Source organism: Typopeltis vanoorti, chromosome 21 (genome assembly GCF_054136105.1).
Source record: "Typopeltis vanoorti isolate ZY-2024b chromosome 21, IOZ_Tvanoo_1.0, whole genome shotgun sequence".
Lineage (NCBI taxonomy): Eukaryota > Metazoa > Arthropoda > Arachnida > Uropygi > Thelyphonidae > Typopeltis > Typopeltis vanoorti.
Window position 1 is genome coordinate 10,248,181 of NC_143569.1, and position 20,890 is coordinate 10,269,070.

The 20,890-nt window shown below is 36.6% G+C and overlaps 1 protein-coding gene across 1 annotated transcript in view; it reads right to left on the reverse strand.

Moving 5' to 3' along the window:
• The window catches only part of LOC150094614 (MKRN2 opposite strand protein-like), a 47,739-nt gene extending 29,160 nt beyond the window's left edge, over positions 1–18,579 (reverse strand). Inside the window, exon 1 of the mRNA XM_090411237.1 lies at positions 18,033–18,579. Within this exon, the coding sequence (XP_090267363.1) occupies positions 18,033–18,259 (227 nt within the window). The 5' untranslated portion in view covers positions 18,260–18,579. The remainder of the gene's footprint in view (positions 1–18,032) is intronic.
• Between the last annotated feature and the right edge of the window lie 2,311 nt (positions 18,580–20,890).

Genomic DNA, 20,890 nt, shown 5'->3' on the forward strand with positions numbered 1-20,890 from the left:
GTGGGAGGCAGACCCAGAAGTGGTGATACTAAGGCAGAAGCAATGGCGAGGTCATATTTACCTATACGAGTTGCCAAAAGGTGTACCACCTTATTATTATTGAATTATCTGGATTTAGAGAAAGATGTTGGAAGTTTATTTTGCACTTGGTTAGACTATAATAAATTTAGTTTAATCCTTTATGGAAGTGTAAGCAAACAAAGTTTGTGCCTGAAAATATCTTCAGGACTGATGCAACTCGTAATAAAGGTGGACCAAGCTCTCATCACTCCTTGTCTCAGTATCTCCCATAATGCAAAGCACATCTCCTTGCAGACATACATGTATAATGCTATGCATTAAGGGAAGGACCACTACCCAGACCACTTTCGACCTTTATTCAGGTCTCGTCAGTGGGAGGCAAATACGAAAGATCATATAGGTAAATATGACCTCTCCATTGCTTCTGCCTTATTATCACCACTGGGTCTGCCTCCCACTGATGAGACCTCAATAAAGGTCGAAACCGGTCTGGGTAGTGGCCCTTCCCTCAATGCATAGCATTATACATGTCTGCAAAGAGATGTGCTTTGCATTATGGGAGATACTGAGACAAGGAGTGATGAGAGCTTGGTCCACCTTTACTACAAGTTGCCTCAGTCCTGAAGATATTTTCAGGTGCAAACTTTGTTTGCTTACACTTGGATAAAGGATTACACTAAATTTATTATAGTCTAACCAAGTGCAAAATAAACTTCCAAAATTGCAAATTACCACCAAAAAACCTAAAAAAAAAACCGAATTCGCAGCCCTTAATAAACTCAAACCAGACAAAAACATAGTCATAATAAAAGCAGACAAAGGCAATGCAACAGTGATTTTAAACTCAGAAGATTATAACGAAAAAATGAAAAGACTTCTTGAAGGTTCCAACACCTACACAGCATTAGACAGAGACCCCACTTAGCAAACTCACAACAAAACTAATGAACTTATCAAGAATATACCAAATTGGTCTGAGGAACTAAAAAGAAATTTACAATCAAAACACCCACTAGTTCTTAGAATATATGGAGTTCCCAAAATTCATAAACAAGATATACCACTAAGACCGATAGTAGATGGAAGAGACTCTCCTACCTCAAATCTGGAAAAGAAGCTTACAAATTTGATTTTGCCACATGTAGGAAAAAAGGCATCATTCATTAAGAACAGCACAGGCTTCATAGAAAAGGTAAAAGATATACACATAGATCTTTCAGACATATTAGCGAGTTTAGATGTGGTCAGCCTTCTCACAAAGATTCCAAGAAATGAAACAGTAAACATCCTAGAAAATCTCTTCCCACCAGACATTGTACAGCTCTATGAACATTCCATAAAAAACACGTTCTTCCTTTACCAAGACAAATTCTGGGAACAGAAAGGATTAGCAATAGGTTTACCCCTCTCACCAACTCTAGCAAACTTCTATATGGAAAATTTTGAAAATAATGCTCTACAAAACTGGCACATCAAACCAAAAATTTGGCTCCGCTATGTGGACGATATCTTCATTATTTGGCCAGGAACAGCACTAGAACTGACTGCATTTAAAGACCATCTTATTAACTTACATCCTAACATAAAATTTATTCTGGAACTAGAAGAAAATAAAAAACTTCCTTTCCTATACATCCTAATAGAAATAAATGAAAGAAAAAACAGATTATCATTCTCCATTTATAGAAAGCCAACAACACAGGAAAATTCCTTCATGCTACCTCACACCACCACCCCAAGCAAAAAATAGGCCTAATAAAAAACTTAAAGGATAAAGAATACAGCATCCCCAGTACAGAAGAAAAGCGGAAAGAAGAAATACAATACTTAACACAGATCATACAACTGAATGGTTTCAAAACTAAGAATTAAGAAAATTCTCAATACAGCACCCACAAGAAACTTAAATAAACAAGACTTCAAGAATGCAGTCACACTTCCTTATATCAAGAAAATGTAACAGATAAATTAGCCAAACTTCTATACAAGTATAACATAAAAGCGACTTTCCTGCCACTTGAAAAAATATCAAAATCTCTTCATCCTCCGAAACCTTCACATCACCCAATGAAAAAATCAGGAGTTTATGATATTCACTGTTCCAGTGGCATCTGCTATGTAGGCCAGACGGGGAGATCGGAAGAAATATGCATGAGTGAACATCAAAAGGACGTACAAAAAAAGAGAGAACATAAGCCTTTGGCATTTCACACAGCTTCTACTGGTCATGATGTATTCTGGGACAGAACAAACATGTCCCACATTGATAAAAACTGTTTCACAAGAAAATTCAAAGAGGCAGCAAATATGATTAAACTTCCTACGCAATGCAACAAAAATCAGGGTTTGATCTTAAATCAAGTTTGGTCAGCATTTATTAAAAATTTACCCAGTTCAGACCTCGGACAGAAAAAGTGAACCACAGAACGCGACATCAAACAGCACTGCTTTTCCAGCTAACACGCATTAACGGTTGTATAGATCTGTTATTCGGTTTTTTTAACAAACTTTTTTCATGTTCATAATACCAACAAATGAACTTGTTTTTTCGCAATTTCTTATAGTTTGTGCTTTAAACTGTTAGTTCTCTTTACCCCTGAAGATGTTAGTCTGACAACTAACGAAACTTATCGGGTTTGTTTTTTAGTACTTGTTTAGTTTTAAAAAACAGTTCTTTTTAATAAACATGTGGTCACAAAACCAGAATAATTCAATTGAAGGTTGTCCTTGCTCTAAAAAATATAGATCAATGTTTAAGGCACTAGCTATAGATAACCTTGTAGCCTGGGATGGCAGAATACTGCATAGTTTGTCAAATGAGTAGGATGAGTGGAGAGTACTCTCATCTGCAAAGCTGTGGACAAGATTAGTGGTTACTGTGAGCAGGTTATTTATGTATGGGAGAAAGAGAGTAGGTGATAGAAAAGGCCCTTCAAGGACTGCAACATTAGAGGTGAAGCTCAAAGTGAGGGAACCATCTACCATGACCTACAGGGGATGGCCAAAGAGAAAGCTGGTTACACTATTACAGAGGGTAGCAGGGAGACCAAAGGATGGCAATATGTAAGTCTCGATGCCACACACGGATGAAAGCTTCTTTTGGAAATATCAAGGGCAATAGCACAAATTTCTCTGAACCTTTCCATAGTACATGTCCAGTGGGGGTGATGTAAGCTACAAGGTCAGCTGTAGATCTTCAATGGCAGAATCTGTACTGGTGGTCGATGATTAATTTGTGGGCTTTTAAGTAGTGGAAGAGTTGGATATTGATGACTTTCTCCACTATTTTGGAGATGACAGAGATGTTGGCATTTGGTTCGGTAATTTGACAGTAGGCTTCTATACCCTTTATAAGAATAGGATGGATATCGGATTGCTTCCATACATTGGGATAAGTACCTGATATGTATAATAAATTAAGAAAATGATGCAGGATGGGTGTCAGTTCTGGAGCACATTGTTTGAGAACAATTGGGGAGATGCCTTCAGGACCAGAAGACCAGTGCTTGGATGTCAATATGGTAGGAGGTGATTTGCCTTGGTCATCTGTGTAAGAGTTTGATGTCAGAAGGTCAGCTTTATCTTTGTGTGAAGCAACAATGGAGCCACCAGGATGAGAAAAGGAAGTGCAGGAGAGCAGAAGATGCATTCAATGGCCTAAGCAAGTGACCAGAAGGCACAGATTCCATTTGGACAGGAGGTGAGTTTTCTACTGGTAGCTTTAATAAAGATGGATTTGGATCTACAGATGACTGATTTGCATATGTTGCATGCTTTGGTATTTGGTATAAACAGAATATGAAGCTGGAGTTATTCATGGATGCCACATGCATTAAGCTGAATTTTTTCTTCGACTGTTTTGACACATTTTTGGTTGAACCAGGTATTGCAAAGTGGATGCGGATGAGTTGAACAGGAGATGAAGGCCTTCATACCAGTGAGAATAATTTCTGTGACTTGTTCACAGCAGGTGTTATGGTCAAGTGAATGGAAGCAATAGTCAACCAAGGAAAGGAGTAGAAATTCTGGAGGTCATTCGAAAGGGCTCCTTTGTAGCATCAGAGGATGTATGGCTAGAATTGGCTGGAGAAGGGAATTCTTCTTCTTCCTCCAGATCACATGCTTAACCTCTTCATTCATGTATTTCACACTTACCTGATTTAACCTCCTGACCCTTGGAACACATTTAAATATTGCTTCTTTTAGATAATTCTCAAATAGCAATGATCTCCTTTCACCCAAATCCTCACTGAACGATACAGCTGGTGATTCATAATCACCATAGTTGTAGTTCCACATTACAGAAACCTCTTACAGCTGGCAATCAAGGATGGAACACTTTATTTATGATATCCTCAAATACAAGATCCTTGATACTAGTGTGCTCTGTTACATACTGCTCAAGGTAGTTATCCCTCAAGAACTTAATACATTTACTTCCAGATGCTCATTCTAATCTGTGTTATCCTAATTAAAATCACACAATGATTACCTTTTGTGTCACTGCCTTCCACATTACCATATATATATATCACAACATCCAACCAAATATTCATTCTATCCTCTACCTAACACATGATCAGTGTGCCTATGAGCAATATAAAGCACAAACAAGAAGAGTAACTAGTATGGTAAGGAAAGTTAAATCAGATTTTGAGAGAAAATTAGGTAGATAGACCAAAGTAAATCTAAAAGAGAATGATTATGGAAAGATAAATTTACTCAGTGCTAATAGTAGGAAAATGATAGAAGCAGAAGAAATAGTTCACTTACTAAGTGATCACTTTGCAAGGGTATACATCAAGGTGGTGACTTTGCAGTTACTGAGGTGACAGTCATTGATGAGTGCATTGAGGTAGATGAACTGGAGGTACTCAGTATATCGATTGAATACAGCAGTAGGCCTGGATTGTCAGCTCGTGTATAATGAGAATGTGCAAGTGAACTGGCAGTGATTGGGGCAAAGTTGTATAAGGTAGAGGTGCAAGATGAAGGTGCAAGAGAACTGGCCTCTGATGAAAGAGGGCAAGATAGTACCATTACATAAATGTGGCTACAAGACTGAAGTAGCAAATTACAGACCAATTAGTATCTCTGTAGTAGTGGTTAAATATTAAAGCTGGTTAAAAGTAAGGCATATGACAAGGTGCCAAGAGAGAAGCTATTCAAAATGCTATGGTTATACTTGATATAATGTCAATAGGGCATTATATCAAGAAAAATACTTACTAATTATTTCAGCTGTGAGTCAGCAGTTAGAAATGAATTTTAAAAGAGATATACTGTGAGTAGACATATTGATACAAAATTAATAACGGAAAACTCGCATACAAAGATTATTTAATAGTATAATTTTCGCCTGTGTCACAGGCATCTTCAGTACATTTTAAGCACAAGGCATTAGTGAACGTATAGCAAAAGTTTTAAAACCACTGAATATTTTTGTTGCCTTTCGACCGTTTAGAAAAATCTCCACCTTTCTCACTTCTCCTAAGGACAAGCTTCCACACCTTAATTATCCAGGTGTCTACCAGATTTCGTGCTCTTGTGGATTATCTTATTTCGGACAAACAGGAAGATCTGCCTCTATTCAGCTAGAAGAACACCAATCTTATATTGAATACTTGAAACCTGAAAAGTCTGGACTTGCAGAACTGGCCATCTTCACTAGACATAGAGTTCATTGGAGAAAGACAAAAGTCGGTTCCTCATGGAGCACCTTTATAAAGAAACATGTGAAACTTTACTTCATTCTCCTAACTTAAACAGATCCGAGGGTTTACATCTATTCCCCTTTATGGGAGATAGTACTTTATAAATCAGCTAATCTTTCCTAACTTTTTATTGTATACATTTTTTTTTGTTAGGAAATTTATTGACCTTTTTATCTTACACCAGCTACTTAGGTGGTGCTTTTTGGAATTGTCAGTTATTGTTCAATTTGAGCTTAAAATGTACTGAAAATGCCTGTGACACACAGGCAAAAATTATACTATTAAATAATCTTTGTACGTGAGTTTTCCGTTATTAATTTGTATCGAGTTAGAAATGAAGGAAGTACAGGAAGGCAGTTTAATGTTAAATCTGGTGTTAGACAAGGATGTATATTATCCCCTCTGTTATTCATTATCTATATGGATCACATTATGAAGGAAAATGGTATTAAACCTGATATCAAAATTGGAGATGTTAATCTCAGCTCTTTGCTTTATGTGGACGATGTTATACTTCTAAATAAATCTGCTAAAAGTCTGCAAGCTTCCCTGACTAAATTGAATAACTGTTGTAGTAGACATGGTATGAAGGTCAGCATTAAAAAGACAAAGACATGAAAATAGGCAAAAACATTGAAAATATCAATGCCATTGTGAATGGAGAACCTATAGAACAAGTAAAATATTTCAGCTACTTACGCACGATTTTTAGTGAAGATGGTAAATTAAATATGGAAATAGATAACAGAATCAACAAAGCTGGTATGGTAGGCAGTCAACTGAATAAATTTATATGGAATAAGAGAGAAATCAGCCAAAACACTAAAGTAGCTATATACAAGACAGTGTTCAAGCCATTTTAACTTATGGATCTGAAAGCTGGGTGAGAAGTAAAACACTTGACCAAAGACTAGAGAACCACAGATATGAGAGCCCCGAGAAAGATTAGGAGCATGAACAGATGGCATCAGTGGCAATATCATAATAAAAACGAGGATATTAGAAAAGAACTTGCCACTCTCAGCATCCAGGAATATGTTAGAAGAGCTAATCTCAGGTGGTATGGTCACTTATACAGAATGGGAGAGGAAAGATTAGGAAAACAAGTGTTCTCTGAAAAAGAAAAAGGCCCAGAGAAAGACCAAGATATAGGTGGACTGATACAGTAAAGCCTTAGAAGATTAAGAAATATAAGATCTGATAACGTTGGAGTCTTGACAGGTAACAGACTGATTTGGAGGAAAATTGTAGATAGGAAGTTAGTAATGATGCAAATTTTTCATGTAGTAATATCATATCCTGTATACCCTTTGAGGGGGTATATATATACATACCAGGAATTTGATGATGATGATGAAAAGTAAAATTCAGGAATGGGTGGATAAGAATATGATACTCTACAGGAAGCAGCATGGCTTTGTAAAAGGTAGCTCCTGCCTCTGTAATTTATTCATTTTATAATAAGGTGACAGCAGAATTGGATAAAGGAAATGGCTACACCAGCGTTTCTTTCCCAAATTTTTCCTATGACAGAACACTTCACAAATCCTGAATTTTAACAGAACACCTTGGTTGGAGTAGAGTATTATCAGTCTCATATTCAATGTAAAGCTAAGCGCACACTATCGCTATGCTATTAAGGCCATTGCACGCTGGCTTTAAAAGCACAATCCACATGCAAAATGAGGAGTGCCTGATTTTCAAACATGTTTGAACTTGTCGCACCATTTAAAACCATTCCAGACTCATATTAATTTTGATAAGTTTTCACGGAACACTTATTCACTTTCTGCGGAAAACACAATTTGGGAAACCCTGGGCTACACTATGATACTGCTAGACTTTTAACAGAATACTGCATGGAAAACTATTACATAAGTTGGAGCAAATGGGAATGGATATGAGGCTGGTGGCATGGATAGGGAGGAGTGATGATAGACATCAGATGGTGGTGGATGTTGAAGTGGAATCAAAATGAATGAGAGTGACTAATGGAGTGCCCCAGGGATCTGTACTAAGATCGCTCTCATTAATTTGCACATTAATGATATAGCAGAAGATCTGAAGGGAGATATGTTACTTGTTTGCCAATGAGGTAAAACTAGGGAGGCAATAGTTGATAAAGGCGATGTAGATATCTTACAGGATGATTTAAATAAACTGGTAGTGTGGACAAAGGCTAATGTTATCAATTCAATGTCGTAAAATGTAAGATAATGCATTTCGGGATGAAAAGATTACACACTTTATATCATAATGATGGTACTAGTTTATTGGAAACTGATGAGACTAGGGATGTGGGGGGGGGGGGAATGGTGAATAGAAAATTAAAATTAAGAGAACATATTGTAAGAGATGGCAAAATAGTTGAGAGGATTACTTGAATGCTGAAGAACACATTAACAAGTAAAGATAGAGAGGTTCTTATCCCTCTTTATAAGGCTATGATTCAGCCACATGTTGACAACTGTGCACAGATTTGGTCACCTGTGTTTCTTGGAGATCAGGAAGTGAAGAGGATTCAGAGTTGGAGAGGATTCAAGTGACAGGTCTGTGGAATGTTCCCTATGAGGATAGATTGAAGGTGAGTGGGTTGCAGAGTTTAGCTGACAGGCAGAGGAGAGAGGATATGAGAGAAACTTATGTTACTTAAGGGATAATACTATAAGGTTGGCACAGAAGAAATTTTTCAATACACGAGACGAAGGAAGAAAAGAAGGGATCACACAAGAAGTGTAACTAAGGATGTGCAGACTAGGTTCTTTTCTTGGAGAGTGGTGAATGAGTAGAATGGGTTGCCAGAGGTGGTTGTGAGTGTCCCAACAGTCAATATGTTTAAGGAGATGTATGATAAGGTATTGTGTTAATGGATAAAGTTAGTCTCCTGTGAAGAGTCTTTTGACTCCATGGAGTACCCATATAAATAATAATAATATAATGAGACCTGTGGGATATCTATCATTACAGAATCACATGTGTACAGTAAACATTGATTTATTATGCAGATATTTTGTATTATGTATCAGAAGACATCATATGTGTGTGTGGACAGAAAATAACATGGAATTTGAATAAAAGAAACATTAGAGCACATATGTTACATTGGAATCTCTTTCTCTCTCTCTCTCCATACACACACACACACACACACACACACACACACACACACACACACACACACACAGTCATGTGTTCATTGGTTACTTACCATTCCTGAAGTGTGGGAAACTGTCATGCTTAACTGTATTAAGGATACAGTTAAGGATAAACTATATTCTCAAATTTTTTTTAACTTAAAATTATCTAATTTCTATATTATTTTCAGCCCAATAGTTTGTAATGAGCACATGACTCTATAAATAAAGGGATTCCAACATAATGCATGCATTCTACTGTTTTTTTAAAATTCAAATTCCTCATTGTTGTTTTTTAACCACGCTGATGAAGTCTTACAACATGCAAGATGTTTAAATATCTGTATAATAGACTGTGGTGCACATGTGATTCTATAATAACACTGTACTGCCTCCAAACCACTGTCACTACTTCTTCCTTGCTTCTCTACCTTGCAAGGCAGAACTCCATTTCTATCATCAACAGCATCCCATCTCCCTTTTTTGCTCGTTCTCTCTACAAGAAAAAGATATGCATATCTCTTCCATCTCTATTTCTATCAGGACTCATTCAACAGTGTCTTCTCACTTATTCCAACAATTTTGTGCGAACAAACTCAATCAATACAACAATTTCATTCCTCTTATTTCTGATACTAGTGGCATTTGTATATTAAATAGCAATTCGTTTCTTGGTCTATAACAAGTACCACTGATAACTTCTTAAAGTTTACTCTTCCTTACCTTCTACTCTCTCTCGTTACTCATCCCAGAAACTTCTCTAGATCCAAATGCTCTCTCCCTCAAACACATCGATCCATCCCAGGTCACAACATTCCTTGTTTACTCACATATTCCAGCATCGACTTTTCTCACACTGTGCACACCTAACAACCCCTTTCCCTGTTTATTGTTCACTCTTGCTCCTCACTTCTCCATTCAAAAGCATTCCTTAATACCTTCTACCTTCTGATCTTTCACATCACTTCTTAATTGCTCGGTTTCATTCTCTACAGTCATTACTCTCCCATCCAGAAAACAGCATCGCCAGATGACTCACACTAAAAACATTCAAATGTAGCCCATCACTCTTATACAGTTCCATTTGTTCCTTCCATTTCTTTCCTCTTTTGGATAATGAATTCTGTCTAGGATGTGAAGAACGTTTTTTTTATCCCCTCTGGACAGTAAATTAAAAATCCCTTCACCTTCTATGGCATTCAAATGCATGACAAAAAAAAAAAAAAAAGTAGCTAAGAGACTGAAGTGTCTCCATTCAAAATCTAAAAAGTCGATGTAAATTTACAGCTGTGTTATAGTTAAAATTTGAACATATGTATATATACACATATACTGATGTGTTTGTATATGTGTGTGTGTATATACACACACACACACATCAATACTGTCTTGTGAGATAGAAGCATGGTAATACATATATATATATATATACACACACACACTGCTTTACTGCTCAAAGAGTTAAACATTCTTTTCCACTGAAGGTGAGTTTCTCAGTCTCGTGCAAAGGCAGGGTTTCACCCTCCTAGAAATTGATTTCTCATCCTGCACAAGAAAGCGAAGAAGAACATGAACACACACACACACACAAAAAAAAAAAACAATCATAACACAGTGAAGATTATAGTAAAGTTAGTACTAGTACAGGATTCTTCATAGAAAACAGATTTCTTCAAAAACAATTTTAAAGAACTATAACTACTCCACTGCTTTCAATCCTCTTATCTGCTCTTCTAAAGACCAATTCCTTCATCTTAATTCCAGGTCTATTGAAGGCTACATGTTCTTATAACTTTTAAATGCTGCTACAGTTATGGTCAGTCAGTCAGGCCTACTAAGAAACTAGGACTTGAACATCATGCATGAAATCCACTTTCTTTGGAATCAGCAGATCTTAAAACCAGCTAAACCTTAGTAGACTGTGTGCGCCTTTAAAGCAACTTCCCAAGAAATGGAAAACAATAATTCTCAGACCACCAGTCAACAGCTGTGATGGAATTTTTTTTTTTTTTGCCAGAATTGGTTGTGAGTTGATTGATGATGAATGGATTCAAGGAGAGTATGACAGGATTTGTGTCTCCTGCAATGAGTCTCTGGACTTCATGGAGATGCTAAAAATTAATAATAATAATAATAATAAAAATTAAAAATGCCAAGAAATTACATTCTTGGTTTCATACTTTATCCAAATGTAAACAAACAAAGTTTGTGTGTGAAGTAACTTCATGACTACGCTACTTGTACATAGAGACTAATGACTTTGCATCAATTGCTTTAGCAATACAATGCACATATCGTTATGGACATGTATAATGTTATGCATTATGGGAAAGACCACTACCCAGACTGGTTTTGACCTTTATTGAGGTCTCATCAGTAGGAGCCAGACTCAGAAGTGATACCAAGTTTGAAGTAATGCAGAGGTCATATTTCCATAAACTAGTCAAAAGGTGTCACACCTTATTACTAAAATATTCTGGATTAGAGATAGACGTTGAAAGATTTTCCACTTGGTTACACTATAAATTAAAGATGCCAAGAAATTATATTCTTGGTTTCATTCTTTATCCAAGTGTAAGCAAACAAAGTTTGTGCATGAAGAAACTTTACAACTGGGCTACTTGTATATATAGGCTAATGACTTCATGTCAATAGCATCAACTGATGAGACCTCAATAAAGTTCAAAACTAGTCTGGGTAGTGGCCCTTCCTATAATGCATGTCCGTAATGATATGCTTCTTTCATTATGGGATACTAAGGCAATTCATGTGAAGTCAATAGCCTCTATATACAAATAGCCCAGTTGTGAAGTTACTTCATGTGCAAACTTTGTTTGCTTACACTTGGCCCAAGTGGAAAATCTTTCAACAAATAATAATAACAGCCAAGGCAACTTACCAGTGCCTACAGAAGATGCTTTTCTTAGTCCTTTGGTCTAATTTTTTCTATTTGCTTTTTTTTTTTGTTGCATACATTGATACAACTCTTATAGTGTATTATTATTATTATTATTATTCAGGCCTCCATGGATTCAAAAGACTCGTCGTGGGAGGTCCTTCCTAAGAAAATAAAGTCTGTCAAGACTATTCGAGGGGAGGCCCCCCCTAAGAAACACAAAATCTATCATACCACTCCTTAAACCCATTGACCGTTCTCGCTCTCACCACCCCATCAGGCAATGCGTTCCACGGTTCAACCACCCTCCACGCAAAGAAACCACTCCTCACCCTCTTTCTCACAGTTTCCTTTCGTAACTTCCAGGGATGACCCCTTGTCATGATTCCTTCCTGCTGCTCAACCAAGTGAAAGAACTCCACAGTGTCAACCCTGTAACCACCTCTCAACAGTTTAAAAGTCTCAATCATATCTCCTTCTTCTATCCACCAAACTCTGCAGTCCACATTCCCTCAGCTGATCCTCATAACTAACATTGTACAGTCCTGAAACCATCTTTGTCATCCGTCTTTGTATTCCTTTCCACAGTTAATTTATCCCCTTCAAATCCTGGGGACCAAATCTGAGAACAATAGTCCAAGTGTGGTCTGATCAGAGACTTATACAACGGAATGATAACCCTCTTATCTCTGCAGGTCAGTGTCCTTCTCATAATTGCAGCAATCCTGTGTTACCTTCACCACCTTTGCAATATGTCCCCTAAACTTCAGGTTTCTATCAATCATCAACCCCAGATCTCTTGTCTCCCCTACTTCCTTCAATATAACTCCTCCCATAGAGTATGCAGCATCCCATCGATGTGTCCCAAACCTCAAGACCTTACATTTTGCTGCATTAAACTGACACCCCCCCATTCATTTGCCCATCTATCTAGCTTATTCAAATCCTCTTGCAGGGCTACCACATTTGCACTATTACTAATAATCCTTCCCAGCTTTGCATCATCCACAAACAACTGAATATCCCCTTGCAATGTCATTGATATAAAGGTTGAACAATATAGGTCCTAGTACTGAGCCATGTGGGACCCGACTTGTAACCCTCTGCCTCCTTGAAACTGCTCCACCAAACACAACTCTCTGATATCTATCAGACAGCCAATCCTGAATCCAGTTGACCAATCTGACATCCAGACCCATGTGCTGCAACTTAAATATCAGCTTATCATGTGGCACCCTGTCAAATGCCTTTGCTAAGTCTAAGAAAATTGCAGTATATGCCTTTCCCTCATATATGTATCCCTGTGCATGACCTTCAAAATCACTTAACCTACATACCTTGAGGATGTTACTATTAAATTATTTCAGGAAATAATTTAATAATCTGAGGCTGTTAATTGCAGCTCTTTAGGTTATGATGCTTTCACGTATATAAATTCAGCACTGTCTGCCATATTCCTTAACTAACCTGAATAATTGCTGCAACAAATATGACATGAAAATCAGCAATAAAAAGACAAACTATGCAAAATGGCAGGTGCACTGAAATATCAGTTACATCCTATCCTGAATATAGAACCTATAGAACATGGAAATTATTTCAGGTATTCAGCACAATTTTAAATGAAGATAACAAATTAAATATGGAAATAGACAAAAGAATAAACAAATCTGATATGGTAGATAATCAAATGAATAAATTTATATGAAAATGGATAGAATTTAGTTAAAACACTAAACCAGCTGTATACAGGACAACATTCAAAACCAACTTGACTTATAGATCTAAGAGTCGGGTTAGAAATACAACAATTAACCAAAGACTAGAAACTAAGAGACTATCCATTCTTAATAGGATTCTACCATTGGCACCATCTGTTCACTCCTCTTAATATGAGAATTCTAATATAAATTAGGGGAGTGAACAGATGGTGCCAATGGTAGAATCCTACCAAAAATGGATATTATTATTATTATTATGCGACACCTCCAAGGAGTCCAAAGACTCACAGAGGGAGGATACCTACTACTCTCTGCCTCCATCACAATTGCCAAACATACCACACAACCATACCATCAATGCTATCTACTTCTGCTACTACCACCACCACCACTGGTATTTTTTTTGTCTGTAAATCGCATGTATTCTCAAGGGCAATTTGTTTGTATGCAGGATGAAAAACCCAAGTTTCTGGGAGAAAAAACTCTGCTACCTCTGTATGAGATCAGCTAACTCACCTTTACATTTACAGAATTAGGTTCATTTTTAATTGGTCACCTCAATGGGAAACTAGAACAGATTTCTGAATTATTTCTGGTTTACTTTTTTTTTTTCTTGATTTTATTTTTATTAATTTTTTTTTACATAATCTGGAAAGCAGGTACATGGTTTTCAACACTGGAGAACCCGAGCAGTAGGTTTGTGTTGTTCTGAATTATTTCTTCTTTATTTTTTTGATTTTTTTTTAAATATATTTTTTACATAATCTGAAAACAGGTGTGGTTTTTGAACATTTGTTTATTTTCAAGTATTTGTATTGGCAGGTCTATTTTTTTTTTAAATTTTAGTTTAGTTTTTTTTTCCTTCATTTTTGCTTTATTTGATTACATAGTTGTACTCAATCACTATATATATATATATATATATATATTTTTTTTTTTTTTTCACAACTTTTCATGCACATTGTTTGGTATGTAGTGAAATTGTATGTCTGTGCTTGATCTGTTGCGATTGTTTTAAAGTTCTATAAATTAAAAATACCAAGAAATTATATTCTTGGTTTAATCCTTTATCCAAGTATATGCAAACAAGTTTGCACCTGAACTATTTTCAGGACTGGGGCAACTCATATAAAGAAGCTCATGACTTCACATCACTTGCCTTAGTATCCCATAATGCAAAGCACATCTCCTTGCAGACATATATAATGCTATGTATTGTGGGAAGGATCACTACCCAGACCAGTTTCACTATATAAGTGAAGGGAGATCCCCCAGATCAGTCCAAACTCAGCAAGTGTGAGCGATCCAAAGGATCATTTTACTCAGTAGTGGTTCCACTCAGTGACAGCCCCACCCTGCAACAGACAGGAACCCTCAGTGTTGGCTCTGCCCAATGGCAGGCTCACTCCCACCACCAAGCAGAGCCATAAACTCAGCAGTGGCCCCAATCAAAGAGGGGCAAAAACCAACCCACAAGCAGAGCCTCTCATATCTCAGGCCAGTAACTGCTTCAATGCTAAAGTGCATCACTGGGAGTCAGACCCAGAGGGGATACTAAGGTTGAAGTAATGCAGAGGTCATATTTCTATATAGTAATCAAAAGGTGTCACACCTTATTACTAAAATACTCTGGATTAGAGAAAGTTGTTGGGAGTTTTTCCACTTGGTTATACTGTAAATTAGAGATACCAAGAAATTATATTCTTGGTTTAATCCTTTATCCAAACAAGTTTGCACCTGAACTATTTTCAGGAGTGGGGCAACTCCTATAAAGAAGCTAATGACCTCATATCACTTGCTTTAGTATCCCATAATGCAACGCACATCTCCTAGTGGACATGTATAATACTATGCATTAAGGGAAGGATCACTACCCAGACCAGTTTCGACTTTTATTGAGGTCTCATCAATGGGAGGCAGACCCAGAGGTGATACTAAGGTTGAAGTAATGCAGAAGTCATATTTTCGTATATGAGTAGCCAAAAGGTGTCACACCCTACTACTAAGGCAAGTGATGTGGTCATTAGCTTCTTTATACAAGTTGCCCCAGTCCTGAAAATAGCTCAGGCACAAACTTGTTTGCATTAACTTAGATAAAGGATAAATCCAAGAATATAATTTCTTGGTATCTTTAATTTATAGTATAACCAAGTGGAAAAACTTACAATGGTTTTTAAAGTTCATTAACATGCAAGACTACTCCAAAACAGTTTTGCACTCATAATAATTAAGTTGATCATTTGGTCCTGAAAAAGACATGCCTATGGTGCTTAGCTAACAAGTTATGGTACTAACATTTAGATATGAGCTGTATTTATGAGAACTGTTTAAGTTTTATCATCAACAATATATTAAAAAGTGAATGCAGTTGTGTTGTGTATATGGAGTCTTGAAATATAATGCACATGATTTCAAGTTCTTTGAAGAACACCCAGCATAATTGCCAACCTGGTTGGCCGAGTGTTAGCATATTCTTTCTCCAGCCAAAAGGCTATGGGTTTGAATCCCTCTGTGGACATGGATGTTTGTGATTGTTGGTGAAAATACTAGTGGTGGTGGGCAGTAGATGGCATTGGTGTAGATGATGGTAGTTGCAGTTTGCTGGTGGATTGAGTGGTGGAGACGGAGAGCTGTAGAGTAGGTGCCCTCCTTCGATGAGTCTTTGAACTCTTTGGAGATGTCCCATAATAATAATAATAATAATAATAATAAAGATTCCTCTCATCACGATGAGAATCGAACTCAGGCCTTTTCGATCAAACAATGCAATGTATCATCGTTCTTCCAATTGCACAATGAAAGTGCTTAATATTAGGAAGGAACTTGACACTGTTAGCATTTAGGATTGCAGGAACAAAGCTAATCTAAGATAGTATGGTCACTTCAATAGAATGGGAAAAGAAAGATAGAAAAACATGTGTTGACCAGATGGCAGGAAAAAGCCAGTAGGATGGCCTAGATGGAGGTGGAATGATAGGTAGAAGCAAAATATAAGTTCCAACAATACTGGAGTAATGACCAGGGCAGTGCTTACACTTTTTCTGAAGCACTAGACTGCTCTGGGCCGTCCTCTCTCATTATCTAGAGTACTTAAATTAGCCCTAATTTTTTGGTTCCCCCTCCAGCTAAAGCCTCATGTGCCTGTGCATTAGTATGGCCCTGGTCATGAAAAACTGATAGACAAATACTGCCAAAAACAGGAAGCCTATTTGAAGGCTATTAGACATGAGTGGGATATAAATATTGCCAGCATTCATGAGCTGCAACCAGAGGTACCTAGATGAATAGTTACCATATTGCTCTGGACTGAGAAACAATATAGTGAATTGAAAGAAAACAACAGAACACAACAACTCCTTGTGATGTGTAATGTATTTGTTGCCAGAAAGTACTGTTTCTTATTCAAGATTACAAAGCAACTAAACTTCAACTCTGCAAGAACACAGCATACATTAAAAAATTTCAGTATTACAAAAAATAACTTCCCATCATGTTTGTAAATAGCTTCCTATAACTTTCAATGATGTGCATTAATCATATACACACACACACTTTTTCTGCATCAAAAATGCAATGTTTTATCATGTAACGCCTCCATGGATTCCACTTATAATGGAAAGGAATTCTACATCACATAGCTTACCATCTACATTGCATGCAACTGTTGATTTCTTATTGTGGTTGGAAAGAAACTAACGTTTTTCCACTCTCAGTGTGTGTTTTTGTGTATTAAACTCTGCAACATGGCATTTAATTCACAAGAAAATGTAGGGGTAAACCACAATCATTAACCAACAAAAACAACATATACCTGACAGCCCTAAACCATTACAAAGATGCATCTTTGGTCCTTGACAAACTAATCTGACCTCTGAAGTGCACAAAGGTACTATCAGAACAGCACACATACTCATAAACACACACAAAAAAAGATGCCATTCTACTTTTGATCCACCTTTTCATTCAGTTTTATTTAAATATTCATTCTTCCTTCTCAGAAGGGGCACTACTTTTACTGGTGTAAGAACCAGACAATGAGCATAATGTGCGCTAGGGCTGGGCACCATTCAATACTGGAAAAGCAAGCTTATGCCAGTTGCTTCTCAGTGATCAAAAACCAAGAGTTTACACACCAACCACCCTGAAATGACATCTTTTACACATTTTTTAAATGATAATCTTGCCTACAGAATGTTAAAAACAATGCCGTGTTTCAGCCAAAATTCATGTAATTAGGAAATTTACTCCAAGATACAAAAAAATTTTTTTTTTTTTTTTTCAATCCACTTCAGGCCTTCAATAAACAGAGTAATGGTCTCACTAAAAAGAAATTCATTAAACGGATGAAGTTTGTGAAATTAGTTTTGAATCTCATCACTACAGTTAAACGCAGAGTCGGCTTGAACACTCGCGTTACGAGTTTAATATGACGGGGGGGGGGGATATGTTTACAGATATTACATCACTATTTAAACAGGGCACACTGCAATCGCTCTTTATTCAAGCCGTCCCTGATACTTCCGTCGCCCTATCCCACTTTACTTACTATAAGAAATCGCCACTTGTGGGGCGTATGACGACAGTGCACGGAATTTTTTCTGCACTTTGAAATGGATATGGCACTCTCACAGGAGAAATCTCAGTTCTTTGTATGTCCTCTTGGCACAAAGGGCATACATCAGGTATATTAAAGCTGAAAAGTTTTTTGTTCTTTTCACAATGTTGAAAGCATAAAATTCCTGGGTCTCGAGAGCGACGGTACAAATTAATCATAGTTCACCTCAAACAAATCCTTGTATCAAACACTATCTCAATCTACTAACGCATACATTAAAACTTCCATAAAATAAATATAAATATATATTAAAAAAAACGCGTATGCACTGAATTATAAACACCAATACAAATTTGGACTCTTCACATGCCTAACTGAATACAGTAATTGTAGCTTTTCAACTTTTAATTCGACTGTCAAAACTCTATTTACAGTCCTTGAAACAAACTCACATCAGTAATGAATATCATTTATTTATTTATGTAAAAAACAATTCAAGTCTTTTTTATAATTTTAAAAAAGTCGTCTTTATTATAAAAAAAAAGAAAAAGAAAACAATATTTTGATAATACACTTTTTTTTTCCTATTTTCAGACGCTTCTTCAAACAGTGCGCAGGCGCTGTTTGAAGTCTACTAGAACCTAAACCATAAAACATTTTTCAACCTACAATGATACAACTAGATAACAGAAGGCAAAAGATTATTAAGTGGCCACGTTTAATAGCCTTATCTAAACAATATTTTAATACCTCTATTTTTTACTCCTAAGAAAAGCAAGATATTTTCGAGGATGATTAAGAATAGAATAAAAAATCAATCTTTCCCTGGAATACAAACAACAAATTTCTTTTGAAGGATATGATATGATTCAATGATTAATGGTATGGAGAGTAGAACGCCTAAGGAGTGCTTGTCTTGTGGAACAATAGAGAGGGTGACTTTAGAGATAAGGAGAGGGCAAGATGTATAAAAGATGACAGCGATGGTGGGCAAAAAATGACCTGAGCGGTAGTATTAATCGAGTAGCAAAGAATTTAAGAACATTATAGATACTAGCAAAGGTTGGTCGATTCATAGAGCCTCTGCTACTAATGGGTCACGCAAAACGTTAAGCAAGTTTGAGCGCGGTTAGTAGTTGGAAGGGATTCAATCGTTCGTTGCTGTTGGAACATTCTCTTTCGATGAGTCTTTGGACTCCCTGGAGGTGTCACAGAATAATAATAATAATAATAATAATAATAATAATAATATCGTGAAGAAGAAAAGTGTCAAAGTGTGTGCTGCCTCGTTTTGATAATTATGAATTTAGTAGAGGAGCGATAACAATAAATGATACGATTGCAAGAATGTGCAGAAAAAGATGTCTGGAATTCGTTGCTGTCTGGAGTGTGCTTGAAGGCAAAAGAGAGCTGTATGCAAGAGATAGGTTGCATCTGAAGATGGAAGATCATAAGTTTGAAGAGGATGCTGTTTTCTGAGCAAGTTGAAGTAATTGGACAGGGAAACTAAAATTGAAGAGATTGAGAGTAAGAAGGAAAAGCTTATCTAGGGAATGTGTTTGGTGATCCTTTCTCGCGGAATAATTTGGAGAATAGAGCGGAATCTAAAGGGAATCTACAATTTTTGTATACTAATGCAAAAAGCCTTCTTGCATTAGTATATATTAGTAATAAGAGGAAAGATTTTTGGCTTTAGTCAGTGCAGACTTTCCAAAAGTTATAGGCATTAGTGAAACTTGACTGTCAGTAGAAGATGTAGTTACAGGAATTGCATGTGATGGGTACAGTATTTTCAGGAAGGATAGAGAAAATAGAACTTGGGGGAGGAGTGTCGCTGATGATAGCTGAAGAGCTGCAGCCAAAAAAGTAGTATATCAAGAAGATGGACGTGTGAATGATAGTTTATTTGAGGCGATCAGGTATGAAATAGTGGCCAACGGAAACAAATATACAGTTGGTTGTGCTATAGGCCAGGGGGTACAAGGGATGTTGTAGAAGACATGCATCAGCAAATTACCACAATGAGTGCAGGGTTACTGATTATTATTTTCTGGATTTTAATTATGGTGATATCGATTGTAAAGAGGACAGATCATATGGCAAAAAGGAAATAGAATTCATACACTTTCTAAGAGTTCTGATGCTACAGAACTCAAATAGATTGATAAGGCCAGGGACTTGGGGGAGGTGGTGGATAGTGAGTTGAAGTTCACAGGGCACATTGCTAAGGTGTCCAAAATAGCTTATAGGATTACTTGGTTATTGAAGAACACACTAACATACAGAGATAAAAAAGTTATTTTTGTGGATCAGAGATGCCAAAATATTCTTGAGGAAGTCACAAACTTCACAGCTGATAAAAATTAAAAGCTCATAGGAAGGCTGCCACAGTGAAAAAAGTCTCGTAATTAGTTGAAAAAGAAGACCACAATAAAAATGAATGTGAACCATCAAGACAGATGCAATAACACCAGAATATACTGGCAATTTCCCTTCGATCAGACCTATCAGATTATTCATTTGACCTCCCAAACATCAGCCTACTTCCAACGCAGCAATCAAATCAATACAAAAAATTAAATAAAAATCTAACTGGTGTCATCCTCAGATAAGCTTATTAAAAAACTTCGAGGATGCAAGCAGAGACATTACATCTCAACCGAGATCAACAGAAAAAAAAAGAATTATTTATTATATTGAAGTGCCATATTTACAGCTGTTAGAAACATTAAAAGCAAAAATTTTTAAATATATCTAACTCACTAGTATGCTGTAAATGCTCTTAAAATGTAATTTTATCCAATTGCAAACTATAAATTACCATCTATGGTAAATATTAACACATTATA